We start from the raw sequence: 24,162 nt of genomic DNA, 5'->3' as shown, positions 1-24,162 counted from the left end.
GCGTCTATGTACCCCTTCTCCATTCCAAGTCAAAATTAACCAAGCTTTTTGACTCCTGTGGATTTTGTGCCTGAATTTCCTGGAAGCAAACCCTCCCTCTGCTGGCCATTCTCCAGGACAAAATAGAAGCCTCTTGACTTCCCTTTCCTCACTCCCTCAGGTTCTCCGAACATTCCAAACTCCTTCACCTCTCAGAGTCGACATAGGTAGGAGAGAACAAAAGTCTGTTCTGAGTCTTACTATATTCTTGGGGCACACATTAGAAATAGAATAAGATAAAAGCATATCTAAGACCCTCTTACATTTTGATTATTAAATCCATCCCAATCCATGTAAGATTTGAGGGATAATATTTCCCCAAAGGCTACTACATCAGAGATTTTGACATAAATCATTAAAATTGCATATGGAAATGATCATTTGTATGTGAAAAAAAAAGTGAAGAGAGCTGAAGAAAACAGAATAAAATGAAACAGTAGCTATTCCATTGCTTTTTTTTTTTAACATCTTTATTGGAGTATAATTGCTTTACAATGGTGTGTTAGTTTCTACTGTATAACAAAGTGGATCAGCTATATTTATACATATATCCCTATATCCTCTCCCTCTTGCATCTCCCTCTCACTCTCCCTATCCCACCCCTCTAGGTGGCCACACAGCACCAAGCTGATCTCCCTGTGCAATGCAGCTGCTTCCCACTAGCTATCTATCTTACATTTGGTAGTGTATATATGTCAATGCTACTCTCTCACTTCATCCTATTCCCTTGTTTTTTAATGCCATGTATTTAAAAGCCAGAGTTTATAACCTGAATAGCTATGAGAACCATAAAGGGAAGAAAGTACAATTTGGCTACTGAACTGAAAAAAAAGAAGGCCAGCCCTGAACTTTCATAAGCTCTGTTGTACCTGCTTTCAGCCAGGCTCACGTGGGCTCACAGGGTCAACCCAGGATTGCTGCTAATTCATTCACCCCAGGCAGGTGAGGCCAGGTAAATACCACTCCTACTTCACCACTCCTACTTCACACTTTCCTCGAGACAATGGAAGGAATGACACATACCATTCCCTTCTGGGAATGACACTTACCCAGAGAACTTCACTGGGTGGATAGCGTTTAGCTCTTGAATTTTTGTGCCTATGAATAAGATAACCTTTTTATTCACTTGCTCATTTTAGTAACAAGATACTATATCACTCTGGGAAGGTAAAAACGATGCTGGTAAATATGTAGATTGCCTTTCATGCCTCAGAAAATTAAATCAGTTCATGCCAAAAACCTACTCTTTGAGATCTTTGACTGCAGCGTAATTTTCTATTTGTTTAATTGTTAAAATTATACATATTTTTTATTAGTGATGAGGCAGAAAGCTATACATCTCCCCCTTGTGGTTCCTGTTAGGGTCTGCCTTTCCATGTCCAATTTCTACCAGTTCCAAGCAATCCCAATAAAATGCTAAAATAATCCTCCTAAACCACAGTTCTGTTATTACTCTCCTGCTCAAACTCTCAGGGGCTCCCTGTTACATGCAGAGTAAAATCCAAACTCCTTGCATTTGTCCACCTGGAATTCGTATACTAAAACTCTCTGCTTTTTGAAATCCTACATATTCTTCAAGCCCTAAATTCCTCTTTCCCAATCCCTCACCTGGAAATAGTCTTTCCATTTTGTGCTCTTATAACACAATCTGCCAGTAATTATAGGTATTTGTGCTCATTTTATCTCTCAGACTCTATTGTGAAGATCTGGAGAGTAGGAAAGGACAAAGTCTTTCTCATCTTTCTGTTGTTGCCACCGTTCCTTGCAGTGAAGGCACTCAACAAATGTCTATAGAACTGAATAAAACAGATACAGTGGTTAGTAAAATTAAGTCTGCATTAGGCTTTAAAAACAGGTGACACAGGACTTCCTTGGTGGTGCAGTGGTTGGGAGTCCGCCTGCCAATGCAGGGGACAAGGGTTCAATCCCTGGTCTGGGAGGATCCCACATGCAGAGCAAGCCCGTGAGCCACAACTACTGAGCCTGCACACCACAACTACTGAAGCCCGTGCATCTAGAGCCCGTGCTCCGCAACAAGAGAAGCCACTGCAATGAGAAGCCCACACACTGCAACAAAGAGTAGGCCCCGCTCGCCGCAGCTAGAGAAAAACCAACACAGCCAAAAATAAATTAATTAAAATTAAATAAAGTTGCTGGAATAACTATGACACATTTAAAAGTGGATCAAGAGAGAACTGCATAGACCAGCCCCATCCAGTAGAAATATAATTTGTGTAATTTTCAATTTTCTGGTAGCCAGATTAAAGAAAGGAAACAGGTGAAATTAATTTTAATAATATATTTTAGCACAATTATTTCAACATGTATCAATATAAAAATTACTAATGAAATAGTTTACCTTGTTTATACTGTCTTCCAAATCTAGTGTGCAGGATGTACTTACAACACATCTCAGTTCAGTCTGCCACATTAAAAGTGCGTCATAGGGCTTCCCTGGTGGCGCAGTGGTTGAGAGTCCACCTGCCGATGCAGGGGACACGGGTTCGTGCCCCGGTCTGGGAAGATCCCACATGCCGCGGAGCAGCCGGACCCGCGAGCCATGGCCGCTGAGCCTGCGCGTCCGGAGCCTGTGCTCCGCATGGGAGAGGCCACAGCAGTGAGAGGCCTGCATACCGCAAAAAAAAAAAAAAAAAAAGTGCTTCATAGCCACACGTGGCTACTGGCTACTGTATTAAAAAGGTGCTGAGCCCAGGGTAGGAACTGAGTCTAGTCCTGGCTGACTACTGAGTGATTTTGTTACCCTAGACAAGACCTTTAACCACTGTTTCCTTGGTTTCCTCATCTGAAAAGGAAGACACATAGAGAGATAGAAACACGTTTCCCATTGCTTTGTCCTCCAGAGGACTCTGGAATGGTCATTTATTATTAACATTTTGTGTTTTCACGAGATTCTCTGCAGAACTGTAAGTGCCTCTTACCGAACACTTCATTTATTGCTTGTTCCCCTGCCAAGATCTGAACTATCACTCCCACTGCCCTAAGAAATGGTACGGAAAGGTACCCAAATTGTAATTTCAGCTTTATATATGGAGTAAGCTGAAGCAGCAAAAAACAATTCCCTTTCTTGTGTATTGCGACTTGGCTTTCTGTCAGCCTAGACTCAGGAAGGCGCCTATTGGAACTTTGCTCGGTCCAAGATCCCTTTCCCTTTCCTCTCTCTCGGAAGGTTTCTAAAGTCCTACCCTTTGCCGTCGGTTGTTGTCTGGGAGACCAGACCCAGCCCTAACAATAGTTGCTAAGGGGCGGAGACTTGGAATTAGCTCAAGACCCAACACTCCAGGGTGAGTACTCTGGGCGCATGCGGCGACTTTCTCTGAGCTCTCGCGAGGTTTCCTCTTCCCGGAAGAAGCGGAGGAACTTTCCCGTTAACTGCGTCGCGATGTGTGGGGACTGTGTGGAGAAGGAATATCCCAACCGGGTGAGCGAGTGGGCGCCGAGAACTTCCCTCTCCTTTGGCCCATGGCCGCCCCTGAGGCTTCTCATATCCCCGGCCGGCCTTCATGGGAGGCCGGGCGCGGGGCGGACTCAGCCGCTCCGCCCCATCCAGTGACGCGGCAGCTGTATGTAGGCACTTGACAGCGGGGATGGCCTGCAGCCGTCGGTTCCTGCTGATCCCCGCTCTGGCGACTGATAGCAGCCGTCACCCCATTTCTCTTGAGCTCCAAGGGGAAAACAAATGAAACCCTACCACCACCAGCAACCCAGTCGACAACAGAGGGACACCCCAATCTCTACCCTGGTCTCATCCTCAAGCTTCATTTGATAACGTTCAGTGCTCTTCCTGAATTCTAGCGCTGGAAGGGACCTCTTAGGTCATCTATTCTAACCCAATTTTGCAGATGAAACTAATGCCTAGAGAGGGGAAATCACTTGGCGAAGTGCACATTCTAGTTTGTGTGAGAGCCAAGACTAGAACTCAGGTTTCCAGGCTGTTACTTTCTTCTTTTAAATCTCTGTTCCTTTCAAGCTCAGGAGATTGAAAAGTTTGTTTACTCTCATTCATTCAAGGTATACTTACTGAACGTTTGTATGCGTGTAACTAGATTACTTTGCCAGGCCAGAAAGGGATACCCAAGAAGAAATAAAAGGCAGCTTCCGTGCTGCCAAAGAGCTTACATTTTACGGGAGCACGTGATTAACGAAAAATGACTAGTACGGTCCATTAATGCTATTCCGGTTTAGAGAAAGGGGAGAGCAATAGAGGATAGCGCTGTTCTCCCAACAGAAAGGTGGACTTCAGTTGGGACTTGAAGGATAGGTGTGACTAGGGTAGAAGAGGAAAGGAGGAGCTGATGCTGGGGGAAAATAACAAGAACAAGGATTCTCATATTGGTTGGGAGGTAGAAAATCTTTGTAGTTGGTCCTGTCTCTTAATATTTTGAATAATACTTAGTCTTTTGGGAAGGTTTTATAACAACATGAGCACTCATGGTACAACCTCTTTGAAAAAGGTCTAGCATTATCAGAAAAAAGAAAAAAAAGTTAAAGATATGCCTGCTGAATGACCCAGCAGTTCCCATTTTAGACAGATAAATGCATGTGCCTAGTGTGTTCCTGGAGACTGGTATAAGAATGTTCATAACAGCATTGTTTGTGGTAGTAGACTGGAAAAATGTGATATAGCCCTAGAATGGAACACCATGAGTGAATGAGTAATGAAAGTGAATGGAGCAGTGGCACTCAACTGGGAGTGGTTTTGCCTCCCAAGGGACATTTGACAATATCTGGAGGCATTTTTGGTTGTCACACTGGGGTACTACTGATATTTAATAGGTAGAGGCATTATGCTGTACTTTATGTTTCACATTTCTGTGTTGTGTTCTTTTTCATACTTTTTTTTAAGTTTAAAAAGATTTTTGTGAATGCAGTAACAAAAACTGCACATTATAGGCACCATGAGGGAGATGTTTGCTGTGGATAGTGTTAAAGATATTAGGTTGGGGAATTCCCTGGCTCCATGCTTCCACTGCTGGGGTAACAGGTTTGATCCCAGGTCGGAGAACTAGGATCCCACATGCTGCGGTGTGGCCAAAAAAAAAAAAAAAAGGATGTTAGGTTGGATTTTTAAGAGTTGAGCTAATCAAAAGACAAATTATATTGAGAAGTTTAGGCATTGGGCAACTATACAAAAAAATTGAATAGGGAAATGATTCTGAAATCTGCTATTTAGGAAAGTGAATCTTATGGTTGTATGTTAAGATGATGGGATGGGGGGAAATGTAAAAGGACAGCCCTACAGAGCATTTGGGGAACCAAATAGCAACAGTAGTATAGGCATGAGATGATGAAGACCTCATTTATTGATTGATTGATTGCTGCGTTGGGTTTTTGTTGCTCTGCAGGGGCTTTTTCTAGTTGCGTCTTACGTCGAGCAGGGACTAGTCTTCCTTGCGGTGTGCGGGCTTCTCATTAGGGTGGCTTGTGTTACGGAGCAGGGGCTCTAGGAGCGTGGGCTTCAGTAGTTGCAGCACGCGGGCTCAGTAGCTGTGGCTCAAGGGCTCTAGAACGCAGGCTCAATGGTTGTGGCATGTGGAATCTTCCCGGACCAGGGCTTGAACCCGTGTCCCTTGCATTGGCAGGCGGATTCTTAACCACTGCACCACTAGGGAAGTACAAGTCCTCATTTCAAAGAAAGAATTAACAGGATTCAAGCAATTTAATGTAGGAAGGAAGAAAAGAAGAGCTGACGATGATCTAAGGGTTTTCAATCTAGGCAGCTGGGAAATTTGGAAGTATTACAGAAATTGGAGCCATCTGGGAGGGAGGGAGAACCAAAATTGGGGGAGCAAATGATCAGATTTTTTTTTTTATCATGTTTAATCCGAGGTTGAGAGTGTAACATCCCAGGAGTCAAGTGAAAATATAGGATGGCAGTTTGGGTAAGAGATTCAAACAGATGAATCAGCCAAATAAAGGAGTCAAAATAGAAATAATTTGTTCTCTTAGGAAAAGAATGTACAGAATCAACCAGAATCAAGAACTGAGCTTCAGGGAATAAATTAATTTAGGAAATGAAAATAAAAGTATAGGAAGAAGAGTAGAGAAAAGCACTGAGGTGACTGGAAAACCAGGAAAGTACCTGAAGCAGTTTTCTCTGATTTTATTCTGTTCTCAAAGAAATAAAGGGCTGTCATGAGGAAGAATTGAGCTTTTCTTTGAAATTTCAGAAGGCAGATTTAGAAATAATTAGTGGGTGGATGTTAGGGAGTTGTAGGCTTTGAATCAGAATAAAGAATTTTCTAACAGGTTTTTTTTTTTTAATAGAATGGGTAACCTTAGAGGAGTTGAACTCTCTTCCTGTTGTTCCGTAGAGACTAAATGACTACTTGAAATCTCAAGGATCCTTCCAACTCTGGGATTTTTTTAAGTCATGAGATATTTTTAAGGGCGGTAAGAGCAGAAGCCACTCTACTTAAGCCTAGCAAAGGAAAAGGTACTCAGGTGGTGGTAGCAAGTATAGTCCACTCGTTCAGAAAGTTTGGCAGAGGAACATAATGGATTAGCATGTTGGGTAGGTCTAAATGCAGAATGAGGAGGTAATAAATGTTTGATTATTTATCTTTGGTTTCATAAAATTTCTGGAGTTTTGTGGTGGATGTTTACCACAGGCTAGAAAATTTGTAACAGAGCTCTGGCCCACTTGCTTGTAAAATTACGCCAAGAACTTGAACTCAAGCATGAATCAGATTGAAAATGAACCATACTAATTTTCTGAACTCAAATTTTTTTACTCAACTGTGAACCAAACTTTTTTTTCATTCAGAAAAGCATTTAGCAAACCAGTTGGAACTAGAACTCTACTGCGTTTTCTAAAATAACTGATCAGGCCCAAAATTGTAATAAAACATTTCCACATCAAACTGGAAATGAAACCTATATTTCATATAGTTCAAGTTTCAGCTTTAAAAGTATTAGTAATTCAGCAGCAATACAGAAATATAGCTTAAATTTAGGTTAATCAGAAGGACGTAATCAGTGTAAATTAGTTATGTTTAAATTAGAAATTATGTTTTATATACCTCACTTAAAATTAAACTACAAAAGTTCACGTACTCAAATTGTTGCTTAGCATTAAACCATATTTAATTAAATGCTGAGTCTGATATATAATTGGTAAAACAATTGTATGGAAATGGATGCTTTAAAATGATGCATTTTAAAATGACTATACTAAAAGAAAAAATCTGGAATCAATAACCTAACTTTCCACTTTAAGTCAGTAAAAAAGACAAGAGCAGACTAAACCCAAAGCGTGCAGAAGAAAGGAAATAATAAAGACTAGAGTAGAAATTATGAAATAGGAAATAGAAAAACAATAGAGAAAATTAGCAAAACTAGAATTTGGTTCTTTAAGAACTGTATTTTCTATTTTCAATTTTAAGTACTCCCTGACAAAACGTATGCACTGTTAAGTTATACCATCTGAAATAATAGTTTTTTGGAAGAAGCAAATTAGCCCAATCATTGTCAGTATAGTTGCGGATTTCTCAAATTTGTAAGTTTATCATAATATACTTTCATACTAATTATCATCATAGTATTCAACCATTTCTTTTTTTTTTAAATAAATTTATTTAGTTATTTATTTATTTTTGGCTGCATTGGATCCTCGTCGCTGTGCGCGGGCTTTCTCTAGTTGCAGCGAGTGGGGGCTACTCTTCGTTGCGGTACGCGGCTTCTCATTGCGGTGACTTCTCGTTGTGGAGAACGGGCTCTAGGCATGCAGGCTTCAGTAGTTGTGGCACACGGGCTTAGTTGCTCCGCGGCATGTGGGATCTTCCTGGACCAGGGTTTGAACTCGTGTCCCCTGCATTGGCAGGTGGATTCTTAACCACTGAACTACCAGGGAAGTCCCTCAACCATTTCTTCTTGCACATTTGTATACCTTTATAGATCCTCAACCAGGATTTAGCTGAATCACATTTTCTAAGGATATTTAATGTTTGTCTTTTTTCCTGTCTTCTCGAAACTGTTATAGTTTACTGTTATTACTGTGGAATTGATTTAGATTTTTTTCTTCTTTTTCCTCCCATTGTGAGAGCCTCAAAAGCTTCTCTGAATATTGTATGCTTTAATTTACTTTCCCAAATTTGGACATTAATAATCTTGTTTCATCTAATAAAAGAATCATGCCTCACTGATGAAGGTTATTCTCACATTCAAATGACCAAGTCCCTTAGAGAAAGCCCCATCAGTTTCTTATTTACTGTACTTGCATTTGCCATTTCAAGAATTTATTTCCCTACCTCACAACTGATACATAGATCCCTTTTCTCTTCCCTCAGTGTTTAGAGTTTACATTCTGCCTGCTTATATAGTCAGATTACAGAGGTTAGACCATATTGTATAAGGTACCTGTGTTTATGTGTGCAGTTCTGTTCAGAGTTCTGTTTATTTGAAAATGGTATTTAGATCTTTATTCTTTTAAGACTTTTTAAAAAATTACTTAATATCTTGGAGTCTTTGTCAGTCAGCTTTTATAGATTCAAGGCAGTCCCAGTTCAAACCCCAGCAGGAGGGGCTTCCCTGGTGGTGCAGTGGTTAAGAATCCGCCTGCCAATGCAGGCGACATGGGTTCAAGCCCTGGTCCGGGGAGATCCCACATGCCGCAGAGCAACTAAGCCCATGTGCCACAACTACTGAGCCTGTGCTCTGGAGCCTGTGAGCCACAACTACTGAGCCTGCGTGCCACAGCTACTGAAGCCTGCGCGCCTAGAGCTCGTGCTCTGCAACAAGAGAAGCCACCGCAACGAAGAGTAGCCCACGCGCCGCAACGAAGAGCCCACGCGCAGCAACGAAGACCCAGTGCAGCCAAAAATAGACAAATAAATTACAAAACAAAAAACAAACCCAGCAGGCTTTTTTGTAAAAGTTATAAGCTGATTCTAAAATTTATATGGAAATGAAAAGAACCTAGACTAGCCAAATTATAGGATGTAAACTACCTAATTTAAAAACTTACTATAAAGCTACAATAATCAAAAGAGTGTGAGATCAGTGCAAAAGATAGACATATAAATCAAGGGAAAAGAATAGTCAAAAGTAGACCCACATATATAGGATGATTTGAGTTTTCCACGGAGTTGCCAATGTAATGCAATGGGGAAAGGATAGTCTTTTCAACAAATGTTGATGGAACAACTGGATATTCATATAGAAATAAATGAAACTTGATCCTTACCTCAGACCATATATAAAAGTTATTTCAAAATGGATCATAAACCTAAACCTACCAGCTAAAACTATAAAATTTCTAGAAGAAAACAAAGGAGAACATCTTTGCAATCTTGGGGTAGGCAAGATGTTTTAGAATACAAGCACAAACAATGAAAGAAATTTAATAAACTGGACTTCATAAAAATCAAAACTGTTTGTTCTTCAAGAGACACCATTTAAAAAATGGCAAACCAGGGCTTCCCTGGTGGCGCAGTGGTTGGGAGTCCGCCTGCCGGTGCAGGGTACATGGGTTCGAGTCCTCGTCTGGGAAGATCCCACATGCTGCAGAACAGTTAAGCCTGTGCACCATATTTGTAATACATATATCTGACAAAGGGTTTGTATCTAAGATACAAGAAGAACTTTTATAACTCAATAAGAGGATAAACAATTTAACTTTTCAAAAAATGGGCAAAAGACTTGAATAGATATTTCACAAAATAAGATATATTAATAAGCACCATGAAAAGATGCTCAACATCACTAGTCATCAGGGAAATATAAATTAAAACTAAAATGAGACACCACTTTACATCATTAGAATGGCTAAAATAAAAAAGACATAATACCTAGTGTTGATGAGAATGTGGGAAATCTGGAACTCACACATTGCTGGTGGGAATAGAAAATGGAAACTAATTGGCAGTTTCTTATAAAGTTTATATATATACCATATTTTTACTGTATGACTCAGCAATTCCACTTCTAGATATTTACTCAAGAGAAAGGCATATGTCTACACAAGACTTATACATGAATCTTCATAGCTACTTTATTCATAACAACCAAAAACTGGGAAGAACCCAAATGTCTATCAACAGATCGATCCATGCAATGGGATACTACTTGGCATTAAAAAAGCAATGAACTACCAATACATACAACAACATAGATAATTAACGTGGACATCATTTTAGGCAAAAGAAGCTGGGTGTAAAAGAGTATACTGTATGATTCTATTTATGTAAAACTTTAGAACAGGCAAAACTAATCTCTGGAGATAGAAATCAGGTCAGTGGGTGCCTGAGGTGAGATAGGGGTTGGAGATAGACTGCAAAGCAGGAAGGACTTCCTGGGAAGACAGAAATTTTTGTATCTTGATTGGGGTAGTGATTACATTGGTATATACATTTGTTAAAATTCTTTCATGTATACCCTTACAATGTGTGGATTTTATTGTGTGTAAATTATACCTCGGTAAAGTTTATTTTTTAAAAAAATCAAAGCACTTGTTCTTAATAGCTGGAAATTTATACTTTAATCCCAAGGCTTTTTTTCCCTTTTAGTAGTTATGTTGATGTGCCTATGTTTTAGTATCTCCAAACTGCATAGTTAGTTTGATTTCCCCCCACCAGAGTTAACCTCTTAATACATAGCACTACGAAGGCACTTAGTTAATGGTGGTGCTGGGAATCCAGGAAGGCTCCACTGTGGCATTGGCTAAGATGGGTCTTAAATCCCTCATACTTCATAAGCTCCTTGAAGGTAGAAACGTCTGTGACTCATCCTGCAGTCCTCGGAATCCTCCACCATGCTTTGCACAGTATCAGGCATATAGCTGCATTGGAGAAATGCATTAGTTTGAATGGTTTTTAGTCACATTAACTATTAAAAATACCTCAGTTTTTTTGTTGGTCAGAAATGAGGTTGAACTACTATCAAAAAAAAAAAAAATAGGGGCTTCCCTGGTGGCCCAGTGGGTAAGACTCCACACTGCCAATACAGGGGGCCCGGGCTCCATGCCTGGTTGACGATCCCACATACATGCTGCAACTAAGAGTCCACATGCTGCCGCTAAGAAGCCCACATGCCACAGCTAAAGATCCCGCATGGCGCAATGAAGATCCTATGTGCCTCAACTAAGACCCGGTGCAACCAAAATAAATAAATATTTAAATAAATAAATAAATACTAAAATAGATAAATAAATTTGTTTATTCAAACGAATGAACAAAACAAAACAGAAACTCACAGATTCGTGGAACAAAGTAGTGGTTACCAGAGGGGAGAGAGGTGGGAGGACGTAAAGGAGATGAAGAGGTACAAACTACTAGGTATAAAATGAATAAGTTACAAGGATGTAATGTACAGCAGAAGGAATATAACCCATATTATATAATAACTTTATATGGAGTGTAATCTACAAAAATATTGAATCAGTATGTTGCATGCCTGAAACTAATTATATTTTAAGTCAACTATAATTTTAAAAAAAGAAATAACATTCTGTAATAACCTAAATGGGAAAAGAACTTGAAAAAGAATAGATACATGTATAACTGAATCACTTTGCTGTACACCTGAAACTAACACAACATTGTTAATCAACTATACGCCAATATAAAATAAAAATTAAAAAATAAAGAAATGAGTAGAACTAGGTAGTTTATGAAGTGACTTTAAGTTCTGAACAATTATTAGTAAGCCTTTAGCAAAGACCTCCCTTGAGCCAGGAGTATATGTTGTTTACAGTTTCTTAGTGACAAGTAAAACCCTTTCTCTTTTAAATGCCATGGTGTCAATCTGATGAATTGCGGAACTTACCTTTTCTGCCTGAATCACACATATCCTAGTGACTGACATCTGTAGAGCTGAGAGTTTATTTCTCTTTGTTTATTTTGTGGTATTTTTAAGGCTTGAAAAAATGCTGTTTCAACAGTCAACTGAGCATCACAGTGGATAAGATCATTTTTATCATTGGCTCAGTGTTTCCATTTTGATTGAATTTTCATTCTAGCTTTATAATATGATACCTCATTTAATAGTGTTGGCTATTAGATTTTTCTGATTTTTCCTTTTCACATGTTGTATTAAGACTTCATTAAGTTGTTTCTAAATATCCATTTGCATTTAGTCCTCTTAAACACAGTTGCAGTCCTAAGCTCTAACACTTCTTCAGTTTTATTTACTATGAATAACACTTCTAGAGGAAAGCTAGTAATTTCAAAAATTACTTGGTGTACACTTCAAGCAAGTAAATTCTGGCCATGTTTTTTGTCTTTAGAGACTGTAAGTCTATTAATCATTTTCACCAAGGATTTTGAAATATAAGAAAATTAAAATCCCCTCAAAAAAGAAAACTAAATTCTGTTTTTCTTATTTTAGGGTAACATCTGCCTGGAGAATGGATCTTTCTTGCTGAACTTTATAGGCTGTGCAGTGTGCAGTAAGCGGGACTTTATGCTGATCACAAACAAATCTTTGAAAGAGGAAGATGGAGAAGAAATAGTTACCTATGATCGTAAGTAGACTTTTTTTCCATCTGAGCCCGTTAGCAGGTATCAGCTTTTGGGAGTTAGGTTGCGCAAAGTCGTATGAGGCCTGTTTCACTATCATATTGCAACACAAAATCGCTAGTTAGTTTTTTAAGAGGAAAATGTTGGTAACATCTCATTTATGTAGCATCATCAGATATTCCACATAAATGACTTTTGCAGATAACTGAAGCTTATGATTCAGGCACCAATTTTCTTTTGTTTATCTTTAAAGACTGTGTCTTCTGAAACAAGATATAGGGACTTTTTTTTTAACTTAGGGTCTTCCATGTGAATTTTCACTTTCTACTATAATATAATACAGTGATGTGCTCCAACAGCTATTAAAGTGTTTAGGGCTGTTTGCCCTTATACTAAATGGTTCTGGGATGCTATGGTTTTTTTAGTCTTGTTTCTGCTTTTATAGCTTTTGTCTCTTTTGTTACTGTCAGTTTATAGTTTCTTTCTTTTGCTACTGTAAGTATTAAGTATGCTACCTTCATATGCTATTCCTTATCCTTGATACTAGGAAATCAAATAACTATAATAAAAATAAATAAGTTCTGAGGTTGGCACTAAGAATCTCTACAAGTAAATTAAGTATATGTGCACTTTCGTGCCCAGATCTTATGGCAACTATTTAAATTGTTCACATTTGCTTTTTTGCTTGTCTCCTGATTTTTTGGTATGTTCTGACTATATGAGGATTAAATGTGCAAATAATGATATTTTGAAAGAAAGGTGCGAAAGACACTAAGCCTTTAGAATAGAGTCAGACTGTGGAAAAATGTTCTAAATTAGAAGAATCTTTTTCTTTCCTGTATCATGTACCCCTTTAAACTCTATTTTTTTCCAGGTAGTAGAGGATAGTGGTCAAAAGCAAGGGCTCTGGAGCAAGAAAGCTTGGGTTTGAATTCTGATTCTAACACTTTGTAGCTCAGCTGTGGTCTTCCTAGTTCTTATCCATAGTGTGCCTTTGTTTCCTTATCCCTACAAACATGATAACAGTAGTATCTACCTCATTGGGTTTCTGAGAACATTAAGTGAATAAACAGTTACAAAGTATTTAAAACAGTATCTGGCACACATTAAGCACTCAATGTATCATTGTTATTATTACTGTATTGTTTTTACTAGAGCCTTTTGTTACTGCTAAATTCAGTTTAACATCTAGTGTTAGCTTTTTGTTTATGATTGGTTAGTAGCACAATTTCTATCATTCCTGAGAATAAAAGCTCCTACATAGTTAGAAAGGTCCAGCTAGTTTCAAAACACACTTACATATCCGTTAATTGATTACCTTAGAGAGCTTTCAATAGGAATGAATATATGCACATTAAGTCTCTGAGTTCAGGCTCTTAATTATATAGTGTTGCTGTGTGACAGAGTCTGGATTTTTTATCAAGGTAGATATTATAATGGGTTTCCTGCTGTGTTAAATATGACAGAGTTAAGATTCTTTCAAAGCAATACCATGCTAAGACTAGAAATTTTACTGTCTTAGGGCACCTTCTAAGACTTAATTAAGTCTTTCTCTGTTTCAGCAGATCTTTGTAGGAATTGTCATCATGTAATAGCCAGGCATGAGTATACGTTCAGTATCATGGATGAATTTCAGGTAAATGTATAAATGTGGGTATGTTATTGCGGGGGGAGGGGAACAATAAGAGTACCCTTGAAAAATCTAGGTATAGTCTTCATAAATGAAGTACTAGTGAATCTTAGAGGAGACCATCCCTGTCTTCCGCTTGTGTAAGTTGAGAGACACTGCAGATGTGGGTGGATCTGTTCAAACCTGTCTTCACAACAGTCACAAAGCAAAACACATGCCTTACAAATGATATCTCATTTTGCTTGTAAAGAACAGCACATTGTGGCTTCATATGAGGTTACTATTGTGCCTCTTTTTTCTCTACCCAGTTACATGATTGCACAATTCTTGGCTTTAAGTGTTGGCCTGCCCACTGCCACCATACTTGCTGAGCATGGAAATCATGCTAACGAGATTATCTTTATTTCCCTTATAGACCTGTAGAGTCAAGCAACTCTGTAGTCTCAATTGCAATAGGATATTTTAATATTATTTGATAAGTAAAATGACAAGATAGGTGTATCATGGTTGGAGGAGAGAAGCTGAACCATATAAGGATAGAGAATACGGATGTAGTATAAGGATTAGTCCTTATACAATTCTGAGAGCATGTGAAGAATTCTACAGAATTCTACAGGCTGGTGTAGGCCTGAAGTTGCTGAAGATTCACAGGTCTAATGACCAGGAAGAAAAGCTGGACAGTGAGGGAGAGCCAAGGGCAAACTGGAAAGCATGAGGACACACTTACCTGTATCTGTCCCTCACTGCCTCCGCTTTCAAGCCCTCAGATTGAGTTACTTATTTAGTGTGAATTACATGTTCATCCAGAGGATATAAATGTGAGGTAAGAGTTTTAACAGGCAAGGGAATTTTTTTTAATCCTTTAAATTTGGGTGGTACTATATAATTAGGGGGAAAAAAATCTTCTACAGCAGAATCTTATAAAACAGTATAACCACTTTCATTCATTCTTATTTCAGTGTGAAAGAAGGCACTTAGTCACCGGTCAGAACCTGGTCTAATATCTTGTGGTCCATCTTAACAACATCCTGACCACATCTCCCCAGGATCAAAAAATTATGCCTCAAAATACTTATATGATAGATGTCACTTACGGCAAAATCGAGATCTCAGTGAATGAATAGTGGCCAAATAGGGGAATGAACATGTCGGGGGCTTAAACAAGCAGCTCTGTCCGTTCATGGGAGGAAGGGAGTGCTTATAGCTATTTTGCAGCAGTTCCTGAAGCTCCTGTGAGCTTTTTAGAGTCTGTAAGTGGATATTGAGATTGCCTGTTTATACCCTAATTGAGCCATTGTGTGTCACTGCCATGAGACCAAAGTCTAGCTGATTTTCCTTTATGATTGAGCACAGCCATTTTCAAAGCTCCCCAGAAGTTCCTTTGGGGTAGGAAGAAGCTAAAGGAAGATGGCTATAGTCACAAGGCCTATATAATGTGGAATTCTCTTGGAAAAAACTCTTAAACTAGACTCTCCACTGCCAGTCCTTTCTCTCCCAACATCCACTCCCCCCCCTCCCCCATATTCTATATTCTGCCACCAGCATATTTTTCTTAAAATAATGCTTTCAGACTACCTCATTGGCCTTTCCGTAGTTCACCTTCAGCTACGGTATAATATCCAAGCTCCCCTTCCCGAGGTTCTTGCTGGGCTGGCCAGCCTCCCTTTCCCTCGTTTCTCACTACTCTCCTTTTGCACACCATTCATAGCATTGCCCCAACTTTAGACTCTCTTCCTTCCCTCCTGTAGTAGAGATTTTTATTTCCTCCTCTCTATGGCTACCCCCACTGCATTTCCTCAGGAATCTCATGTTATCTTCTCTCTTCCTAGCATCCTCTTTTCTCTGTGAGATTTAAAGCATTTTTACATTAAATATATTTAGTTCTTCTTTATTTGTTAGAAATAAATTAAAATCCTTTTGTTTCACTCAGCTGCCTCTTTGATTCATCCTCTGATCATCTCTCCTTTTGCTTCTTTCCTTGAGTAGCTCTTTACCCTATTTCCCTTATTTCCCTGTGCTCCTCCTAACAACCTACAAACTGGTTTTCATTTTCACTTTACTAAAACTGTTCTCTCATAGATTTCCTATAAGGTGGCCAAATCCTGGGACCTTGCCTCAGTTCTTCTCTCTCTTAATATCTCTTTTGGATCTGGTTTTGATGACCATTGTCTTTTTTTTTTTTTTTTTTTTTGAGGTATGCGTGCCTCTCCCATTGCAGAGCACAGGCTCCGGACGCACAGGCTCAGCGGCCATGGCTCACGGGCCCAGCCGCTCCGCGGCATGTGGGATCTTCCCGGACCGGGGCACGAACCCGTGTCCCCTGCATCGGCAGGCAGACTCTCAACTAGTGCGCCACCAGGGAAGCCCACCATTGTCTTTTTGAAGCATTTCTTCCCCTGGGGTCCATAGAGCTAGACTTTTTTCTTTCTTTTTAAATCATTTTGACTGTTCCTTTGCTTACTCTCTGGTTTCCTCTCCTGTTTCTCCCTAACTGCTTTTCCCCTGAGCTTTGGTCTCTGGTCTAGGAACCTTCTCTGTACTCCCGCAGGCATTGAGCACACGCACCCTCGTGCCTGATGAAACCTATCGGATATCTCCCGGGTCTCCTTCTTTAACCCTAATGCCCTCCTTTCTTCCTTAGTTTCTCTTGCTTTTGTCTGTCTCCACTGCCACCCCTCGTATCACGGACCATACTGCTGAAACCTAAATTACTGCAGCAGTCCCCACAGTATAGTCGTGCGTACTGCCCTCAAATTAATCTTCTGGAAACACATCATCCTGTCACTCCTCTGCTACTCCATATGCGATGTGCTTGCTCTATTCCATATCACTGTCTTTATTCGTGCTTTTTCCTTGACTTAACGTGTCCCTTTCACTACCTTCAAGCCAACTAAATCTTACCTCTTTCAAGCTGAACTTAAATTCTATCTCCTTCTTATTCTTAATAGTTCAGCCCATACTGCTTTCTCCCTTTACTGAGCTCTTCTTGTACCTACAGCAGGCCCCGACTCCTGTGACTGGCCAGCTGGTAACTTCCATCTTAGTCTGATGACCCCAAGAACTCTTCATACTCAGCTGCTGTGACTTACTTTCCTCAGCCCCACCCCATTCCAGCCCCCATCTTATTCTAGCAGCCATTGAGGTTCAAGATGGGATTCCCACCATTGGTAATATTTTGTTTTGTTTTAAATGTCTTATGGGAAATTTAAACATAATCAAAAGTAGGCAGAATAGTGTATTAATCTCCAATACCCAGCTTCAGTTTGCTTTATTTGTACCTCACCATTTCCACATCTCCCCACAGGATTACTTTGAAGCAAATCCCAAACATATTACTACTTCTGTAAATATTTCAATATGAATCTCTTAAAGATAAGGATTCTGTTTTTAAACAAATTCATTTTTAACAAAACCATTGTTAAACAAAGTAAGATTTTCTGATGGCAAGAGTAGAGGGGAAATAGAGACATAAGTACAGAGTTTAAACAGAAAATAAATTATAAATGATTACAGGTATCTGATATTTTTTATATCACCCTAAAATCCATTAAAAGGACTATATATTTGCCTCAGGAAACAAGAGGGAAACTGTGAGACTGCTCCCTGTTCTTCTGTGGACCAGGGAAGGAGAGGACTAAGGGTCAGAATTAGCAGGTAATAATAGAGGGAAAAGGCCCATGGGACCCTCAGCATAAAACAAGGATCTGATCTTGCCCAAAGGTGATTCCACCCACTCCACCTTTCCTTCCAAATCTCTACCCTCAGGCTTTGCCCAGGTGGAGCCTTTGAAGGTCTCCATGAATGACTGGGGGGAATTCTGATTCTCCTAACGTGGTCAGTTTGGGTGAAGGATGTCCTGATCCAACCATATTCCTGGCATCCCAAGTGAGAATGTGTTCCTGGCATCCCAAGTGAGAATTCTAGACATATTTTCCCACAGAAGCACTGCTATATGTGGTTAGATTCTATAGTACTTGTGCAGTATAAATTTAAAAGACTTCCCGGATTTCCCTGGGAACCTAACTGCCATGTGCAACGTTACCTCTGGGAAACTGCTTCTGAATTCCAAATAATTGACCTACAATGAAATTTGGATTCCAGACTGCCTATAAATGAAAGATTACAGGTGTAATCAGTCTTACTGATTTAACAGCCTTTCCAGATTATACCATGTGTTAGGTTTTTCCTTTCTCCCAAGTTAGACTGTAAGTTTTGCAAGGTCAGACTTTGTCCTTGCCTTCTCTCATGTCTTCCGGCGCACCTGGCACATTGCAGAGCCTTTAGGCACTTAATAAAAACTTGTCAATGGATAGATTGGTTGAAAACTCAAATAGTTATCTAGCTTCACACATTTTCCCATTTTGACTTTATTACTTTTTTCTTCATTTCCAGTGAGAGGGTGACATCCTACTAGTAATGTCTGGTATGTGAAAGTAGGATTTGAAAGCAGTAAAACCTTGGAGAGAGTAGATTTTAATTTTGTTTTTGATTCATGAGACTCATATTTGTTTGCTGAGCTATAGCCTGTGTTTCTACTGTTTGTGTAGAATAGACTTTAAAATTAAATGTGGCCTCTGGGGCTTCCCTGGTGGCGCAGTGGTTGAGAGTCCGCCTGCCGATGCAGGGGACACGGGTTCGTGCCCTGGTCCTGGAGGATCCCACGTGCCGCGGAGCGGCTGGGCCTGTGGGCCGTGGCCGCTGGGCCTGCGCGTCTGGAGCCTGTGCTCCGTGGCGGGAGGGGCCACAACGGTGAGAGGCCCGTGTACCGCAAAAAAAAAAAAAAAATTAAATGTGGTCTTTAAGAAACAGTCTTTCCACTACTACAACTAGGTCTCCCTGCTGAACTCTCTAGTAGGAAATGGAAAGGCAGTTGCCTGGTTCTGAGTCTTTGTACTGTAGCCACTGTTTATCTTCGTGACCCTCTCTCTAGTGAGACACCCATGAAACACAAACTGCCTTGACTGATCAATTTCCAGGCTGCCAACAATCTCAAAGTCAGATGTGGAAATACTAATAGATTTAGTATAGATGCTTGTTTTCCTAAAGAAGATAAAAAGCTTTAGAGTAAAAGTTTTGAAAGAAATATGTTTCTGTAGTTTATGACCATATTAAATATTCTAGAAAGGAACAGCTATAAGAACAGGACTTTGCCCTAAGGATTTTTGCCTAAAACAAAATAACTTCTGTCACCAGTCTGGACATTTGTTAAACCCAAGAAACAAAAAGCTCCTTAAATAGATCAAATTCTAGACAACTAGCTATCTAAATATGAGACATTACATACTAATGGATTTAACATAATTGTTTATTTTTTCTGGGGTAGATAAAAATAGCTGTTTGGGTTTGGAAATTTTTTTCCTTTTTTGTTGTTTTAAAACTCATTTCTGTTGCTTATTAGTGTTGAATATTCTAGAAAGGAACAACTCTAAGAACAGAAATTTGTCCTCAGGGGCCCACACTCAAATTGCTTCATTACTTTAAATAGCAGCACTAAGTAAGCCCAGTGTGTGTGTTTCTAAGTCCAGGAAATAGCCATGCATTTCCAAGGTGACATTCTTGTATACATAGTAAATAGAGCGTCAGCATGTATTCAATTTATATAAACAGAAGGCTCTGGGATACACAGACTAAACCTAAGACATTGCTTATAGGTGTTGAAGAAATTGATCTAATGTACAGACACCATATCCATGACAATTTACAGAGAACGGTTTTACCAGAGAAAGTTACGAAGCATCTTTCTCCCAGTTCCTCAAGGTAATTGTGCACTTTATCTTGTTCTAGGAGTATACCATGCTGTGTCTGTTATGTGGTAAAGCTGAAGATACGATCAGTATTCTCCCTGACGACCCCCGACAAATGACTCTCTTATTCTAAGGATCCTTCTGCAGCTCTGTAATCACAATGTGGTGTTGGTTTACAATACAGCAAGCCTGATGGTTTGTCTAACTTAGTTTATAATGGAAATTATTTGCATATTATTTTTTTCTGCTTAGGCTTACCTATTCTCTGAAAGAAAAAGTGGGACTTCCCTGGCGGTCCAGTGGTTAGGACTCGGCGTTTTCACTGCCATGACCCGGGTTCAATCCCTGGTCCGGAAACTAAGATCCCATAAATCAAGTTGCACGGCCAAAAAAAAAAAAAGTTAGAAAAAGTAATTTAGGGGATTGCTGTTCTCTAGAGCTGAGCTTTTCTTCTAAAGTTCCCAGTGCACATCAGTGCAGCCAGAAAGAAGCACCTTTGTTAGCAGCTATGTGGCTGAACAATAACTAGGATGGAAAGCACATCTAGTGCCCAGATCTTGGTTCCAATAAAAGGAATTAGGATTCCTTGGGGAAATGACTGAGTCTAGGACTGGGGCAGTAAATACACAGGACGAGCTTGGAGCATCTTGAGCCACAAAAAAGCGAAGTGCTGAAATGAAAAATCCCAATGATTGGGAGTGTGTCAAAGGGACAGAAGAGCCAGCTGAAGGAGCTCCCAGAGACGAAAGTTGGAACAGTTTGAGCAACAAAATAAAGTAGTATTGGATTATAAACCAAAGTATAAATATTCATGAGTCCATACTGATATAAATGAATGACTGAATAAATAAATACATATATTGGAGAGAATAGACAAATCCCCCACGCAGAAAAATTTCAAATAATATATGTAGATACTCCTCACTCCTTAAGTATGGGTTTGCATAGTGACTTCCTTCCAAAGAGTATAGTATGGAAAGGGGGAAAAGAGACTTTAACTTTTACTTCACTGAGAAACCTGACAAACACTAGCCTGGTGATCAAGATTATCATCATTGATGATGAGCCACGTTGATAGCATTACTCTTGATATGATGTGATGAGAATGACACTTTGCCTTTGTGGTCTTCCTCCCCAAAACCCATAACCCCAGTCTAATCATGAGAAAAACTTCAGACAAATCCCAGTTGAGAGAGGAATCCCAATTGAGGAAAATACCTGACCAGTACTCCTCAAAACTGTCAAGGTCATCAAAGACAAGGAAGTCTGAGGAACTCTCACAGCCAAAAAAGAGCATGACTATTAAGTGTAATGTGGTATCCTGGATGAGATCCTGCACCAGAAAAAGAACATTTGGTAAAACTAGGGAAATCTGAATAAAGTGTGGACTTTATTTAATATAAATAGAATGGTTTCAATTACTCCAAAGGGATCTTAGAATATCTTACCTTGCATAGTTGAAAGAATTCTGGCTTGGGTGTCATAAAACCTAGCATTTAGGCCTCTGCCATTTGTTAGCAGTATAACCATTAAGCAAAGTGTTATTCTGGACTTTATTGTCCCCTTTCTATAAAATTGGACTAGTATAAATTGATGTTATACTTCCTTCACAGTATTGTTAGAAGATCCAAATGAATAATGAATATAAAATGCTTTGGAAGGCATATAAAGTTCTAGACAGAATGAGATGGTTTCAGTTAGTTCTTCTCATTATGAAATCAAAACTTAAGGGTCAGGCATTAAAACAGAATTTTTTCCTATTCATATCTCAGACATTCTGAACTGAGTGAGCAAAGTTGTTGACATCAGGGAAAAGCTTTGTTTTGTAACAGGAATAATGATAACAGCTGAGGTTTATTGAGTACTTACTATGTGCCAAGGCCTTTTTAAGCAGTTGTTTAATCCTCATTAACAATTCCATGAGGGTAGGTACTATTGTTAGCCCAGTTTTAGAGCCAGAGAAACTGAGGCACAAAGAAGTAACTTAGTCCAGGTTACATAGTTAGTACAGTGATGCCCTCAGTAATAGTGTTCAGTACACGTGAAGTAACAGAGTCTAGCAAGGTTAGGAAGAGGTTGAGGATATCAGTGACAGCGCTCTGAGGAATCTAGGCATGTCAGACCAAGATTTATTATTGAGAAAAGTTAAGGCAGCTGTTCCTTAAGGATCAGTTGTTTTATTCCTGGAAAATGCTTTCCACTTTCTGCAAATCTATATCTGACCTGCTGAGGAAATCGTTTGGTGAAATGAATCCAGAAAGCAGAGAAAATGTTTCATTACCTTAAATAGCAGCACTAAGCCCATTATAGCTTCTGAATTGTCCCTTCATGGAGTTTGCTAATGCTTCCAACTTAGTCATTTGGAGCTCAAGAGTATGATTTTATATGCCCCTCCTGATATCCTCATCTCTTGCAGAATGTGTAATTATCTGGTTTATACAATATATTACAAAAATTTTAAACATAAGATCCTATCCATATATTTCATTATTATTAAACCAGCATTGTACTGTGTTTTGCAATACTTTATCATCTTCTAGAATTCTTTTATGGATCTAATAGAATAAAGAACTCTTGAACTCAGTTCTACTGCATCTATATTTCTCTGTTTAAGTAAAGGGGAACCAGGCAAAGGCATTGGTCTTCTTTGCTTCCCTTTCTGAGATACAAGAAGAAGAAATCACCTGTAGGTGTAGTGGGGAACGTGAACTTTTCCTAGCACCTCATTCTTTCTCTACCTGCTCCATGATGTACAGGTCTGGGGTCGACCTGGTTAGGCTCTTGGAGTTCAGAGCTCAGCCTGTTTGCTGTTGTGTTGTTTTAGCTAGCTCTGTCTTCCTCAAATGATCTTGGGTTCTCCCAGTAGTAATTAATTGACATATGATATAGTCTAGGAAGAGCCAGATATGGTTTGTTACTTGTAAGTCATCAGTAATAAGTATACATTCACTGTTCTTTATTTCAGTGTAACAAGAATCCTTTCGGTTTCATTCTTCTGTTTCCTGAGAAAAGCTAACTTACTTGACTGAATTTGAGGCTCTTAGTTTTAAAATGTATGTTTCTTGACTGTAGTACAAGTCTCTATTTGAGATATGCTATGGTTGGGTAGAAAGGAAATCAAGAGACCTGGGTCTGAAATTAGCTTTGCCACCTGCTCATGGTGGGACATTGGGCAAGTCATTCTGTCAGTACCTTGGTTTCTTCAGTGGAAAAACAGACATAATCATGCCCCCTTTACGGAGTTTTAAAATCAAATGATATAATGTAAGTGAAAGTGTCATTAGGTCATACATTGCTGTGGAGAGGCAGCTCAGCAGTCTTAATGCAGAAACTCTGAGACAGAAGGAAGCACTATTGTGTTGTGGTTAATAGTAGAAGCTTTGGAGTCAGACTGACCTGGGTTTAACTTTCAACTCTGCCCCTCACTAGCCCTTTGTCCTTGAAAAGTGTCTTGCTCAGTTACCTTCTCTTTAAATAGAGATGAAAATTCCTCAGGGTCCGTATGAGGATTAAATAATCTAGCATATAGAAAGTACTTAGTGCAGTGTGGGAGTATAGTGTATGGTAATTTGGATGATGGTTGTGATGGTGATTATAAGAAATCACCAGATTTGAAATCACCAATAAGGGTTTGGCTCAGTGTTCCTTAAACTAAGGAGATGCAACGGTGGGAACATAGTCATGGAAATAATCATCAGTTTCAGTCTATGTATCTTGGCCCCCTAAATCACTTATTCCAAGCCATATTTTTTGTAAGAGCCCTCAGAGGAAAGATTCCCTCTGTCCCTCCTCTAAATCGAGTAGCATTATCTCAGCACTTCTGGGAAGGCTTGTTTATGGGACTTCTCCTTACTTCCTGAATGCCCCTAGGGAAATTTGATTAAAAGATTATGTTTATCTAGGAAAGTGGGTGATTATATTAAGCTTTGCCGTGTCTGTTTATGACCATAAGCTGATACTTCTGAGGATGTAAAGGGGACCAACAAGAAGAGGAATAAAGAAAAGGAAACAATTTCTCATTTCTGAAGCAAACAGCATTTCCCTGACCAAGTGAGGAGCCCTCTTCCTAGCACTAAGGCCCTTTCTGACTCTCTCTGCAGAATCACTTATACTGTAATTCCCATTCCTTTGGGAGTCTCTAAATAATTCTCTCAACTTGAGCCTCCTGGGGAAGACCCAACACATCGTTCTGGCATATCAGGCCCTAAGTTGCCGGTGCCATAATACCAGCATCCAGGATAGCTGACGCTGCTGTTAGACATCATAACAGGCAATA

At 39.5% G+C, this 24,162-nt stretch overlaps 1 protein-coding gene across 3 annotated transcripts; it reads left to right on the top strand.

Annotated features, from left to right (window-relative positions):
• The first annotated feature begins 3,348 nt into the window (after positions 1 to 3,348).
• CHURC1 (churchill domain containing 1) lies at positions 3,349 to 22,469 on the top strand. 3 transcript variants are annotated; one of them, XM_060004398.1, is made up of 4 exons: positions 3,349 to 3,478; positions 12,382 to 12,517; positions 14,078 to 14,148; positions 19,927 to 22,469. In XM_060004398.1, exons 1-4 carry the CDS (start codon positions 3,359 to 3,361, stop codon positions 20,017 to 20,019), a joined length of 420 nt encoding a protein of 139 aa, XP_059860381.1. In that variant the 5' UTR covers positions 3,349 to 3,358; the 3' UTR covers positions 20,020 to 22,469. The 3 variants fall into 3 exon arrangements, with proteins under 3 accessions (XP_059860381.1, XP_059860380.1, XP_059860382.1); XM_060004397.1 differs by having other exon boundaries at positions 14,075 to 14,148; XM_060004399.1 differs by lacking the exon at positions 14,078 to 14,148.
• The last annotated feature ends 1,693 nt before the right edge of the window (positions 22,470 to 24,162 follow it).

The sequence above is a fragment of the Delphinus delphis genome, chromosome 2 (genome assembly GCF_949987515.2).
Source record: "Delphinus delphis chromosome 2, mDelDel1.2, whole genome shotgun sequence".
In the NCBI taxonomy this organism is placed as follows: domain Eukaryota; kingdom Metazoa; phylum Chordata; class Mammalia; order Artiodactyla; family Delphinidae; genus Delphinus; species Delphinus delphis.
The sequence above is the reverse complement of the archived record's forward strand: the minus strand, read 5'-3'. Positions and strand labels throughout refer to the sequence as shown.

What these genes read in the sequence shown, in the direction of transcription:
- CHURC1 (XM_060004397.1), top strand. Translation starts at nt 3,359, where the DNA reads ATGCGGCGACTTTCTCTGAGCTCTCGCGAGGTTTCCTCTTCCCGGAAG. An exon ending in AGAAGGAATATCCCAACCGG is followed by an intron (nt 3,479 to 12,381) that starts GTGAGCGAGTGG and finishes TTCTTATTTTAG; the next exon opens with GGTAACATCTGCCTGGAGAA. An exon ending in GTATCATGGATGAATTTCAG is followed by an intron (nt 14,149 to 19,926) that starts GTAAATGTATAA and finishes ATCTTGTTCTAG; the next exon opens with GAGTATACCATGCTGTGTCT.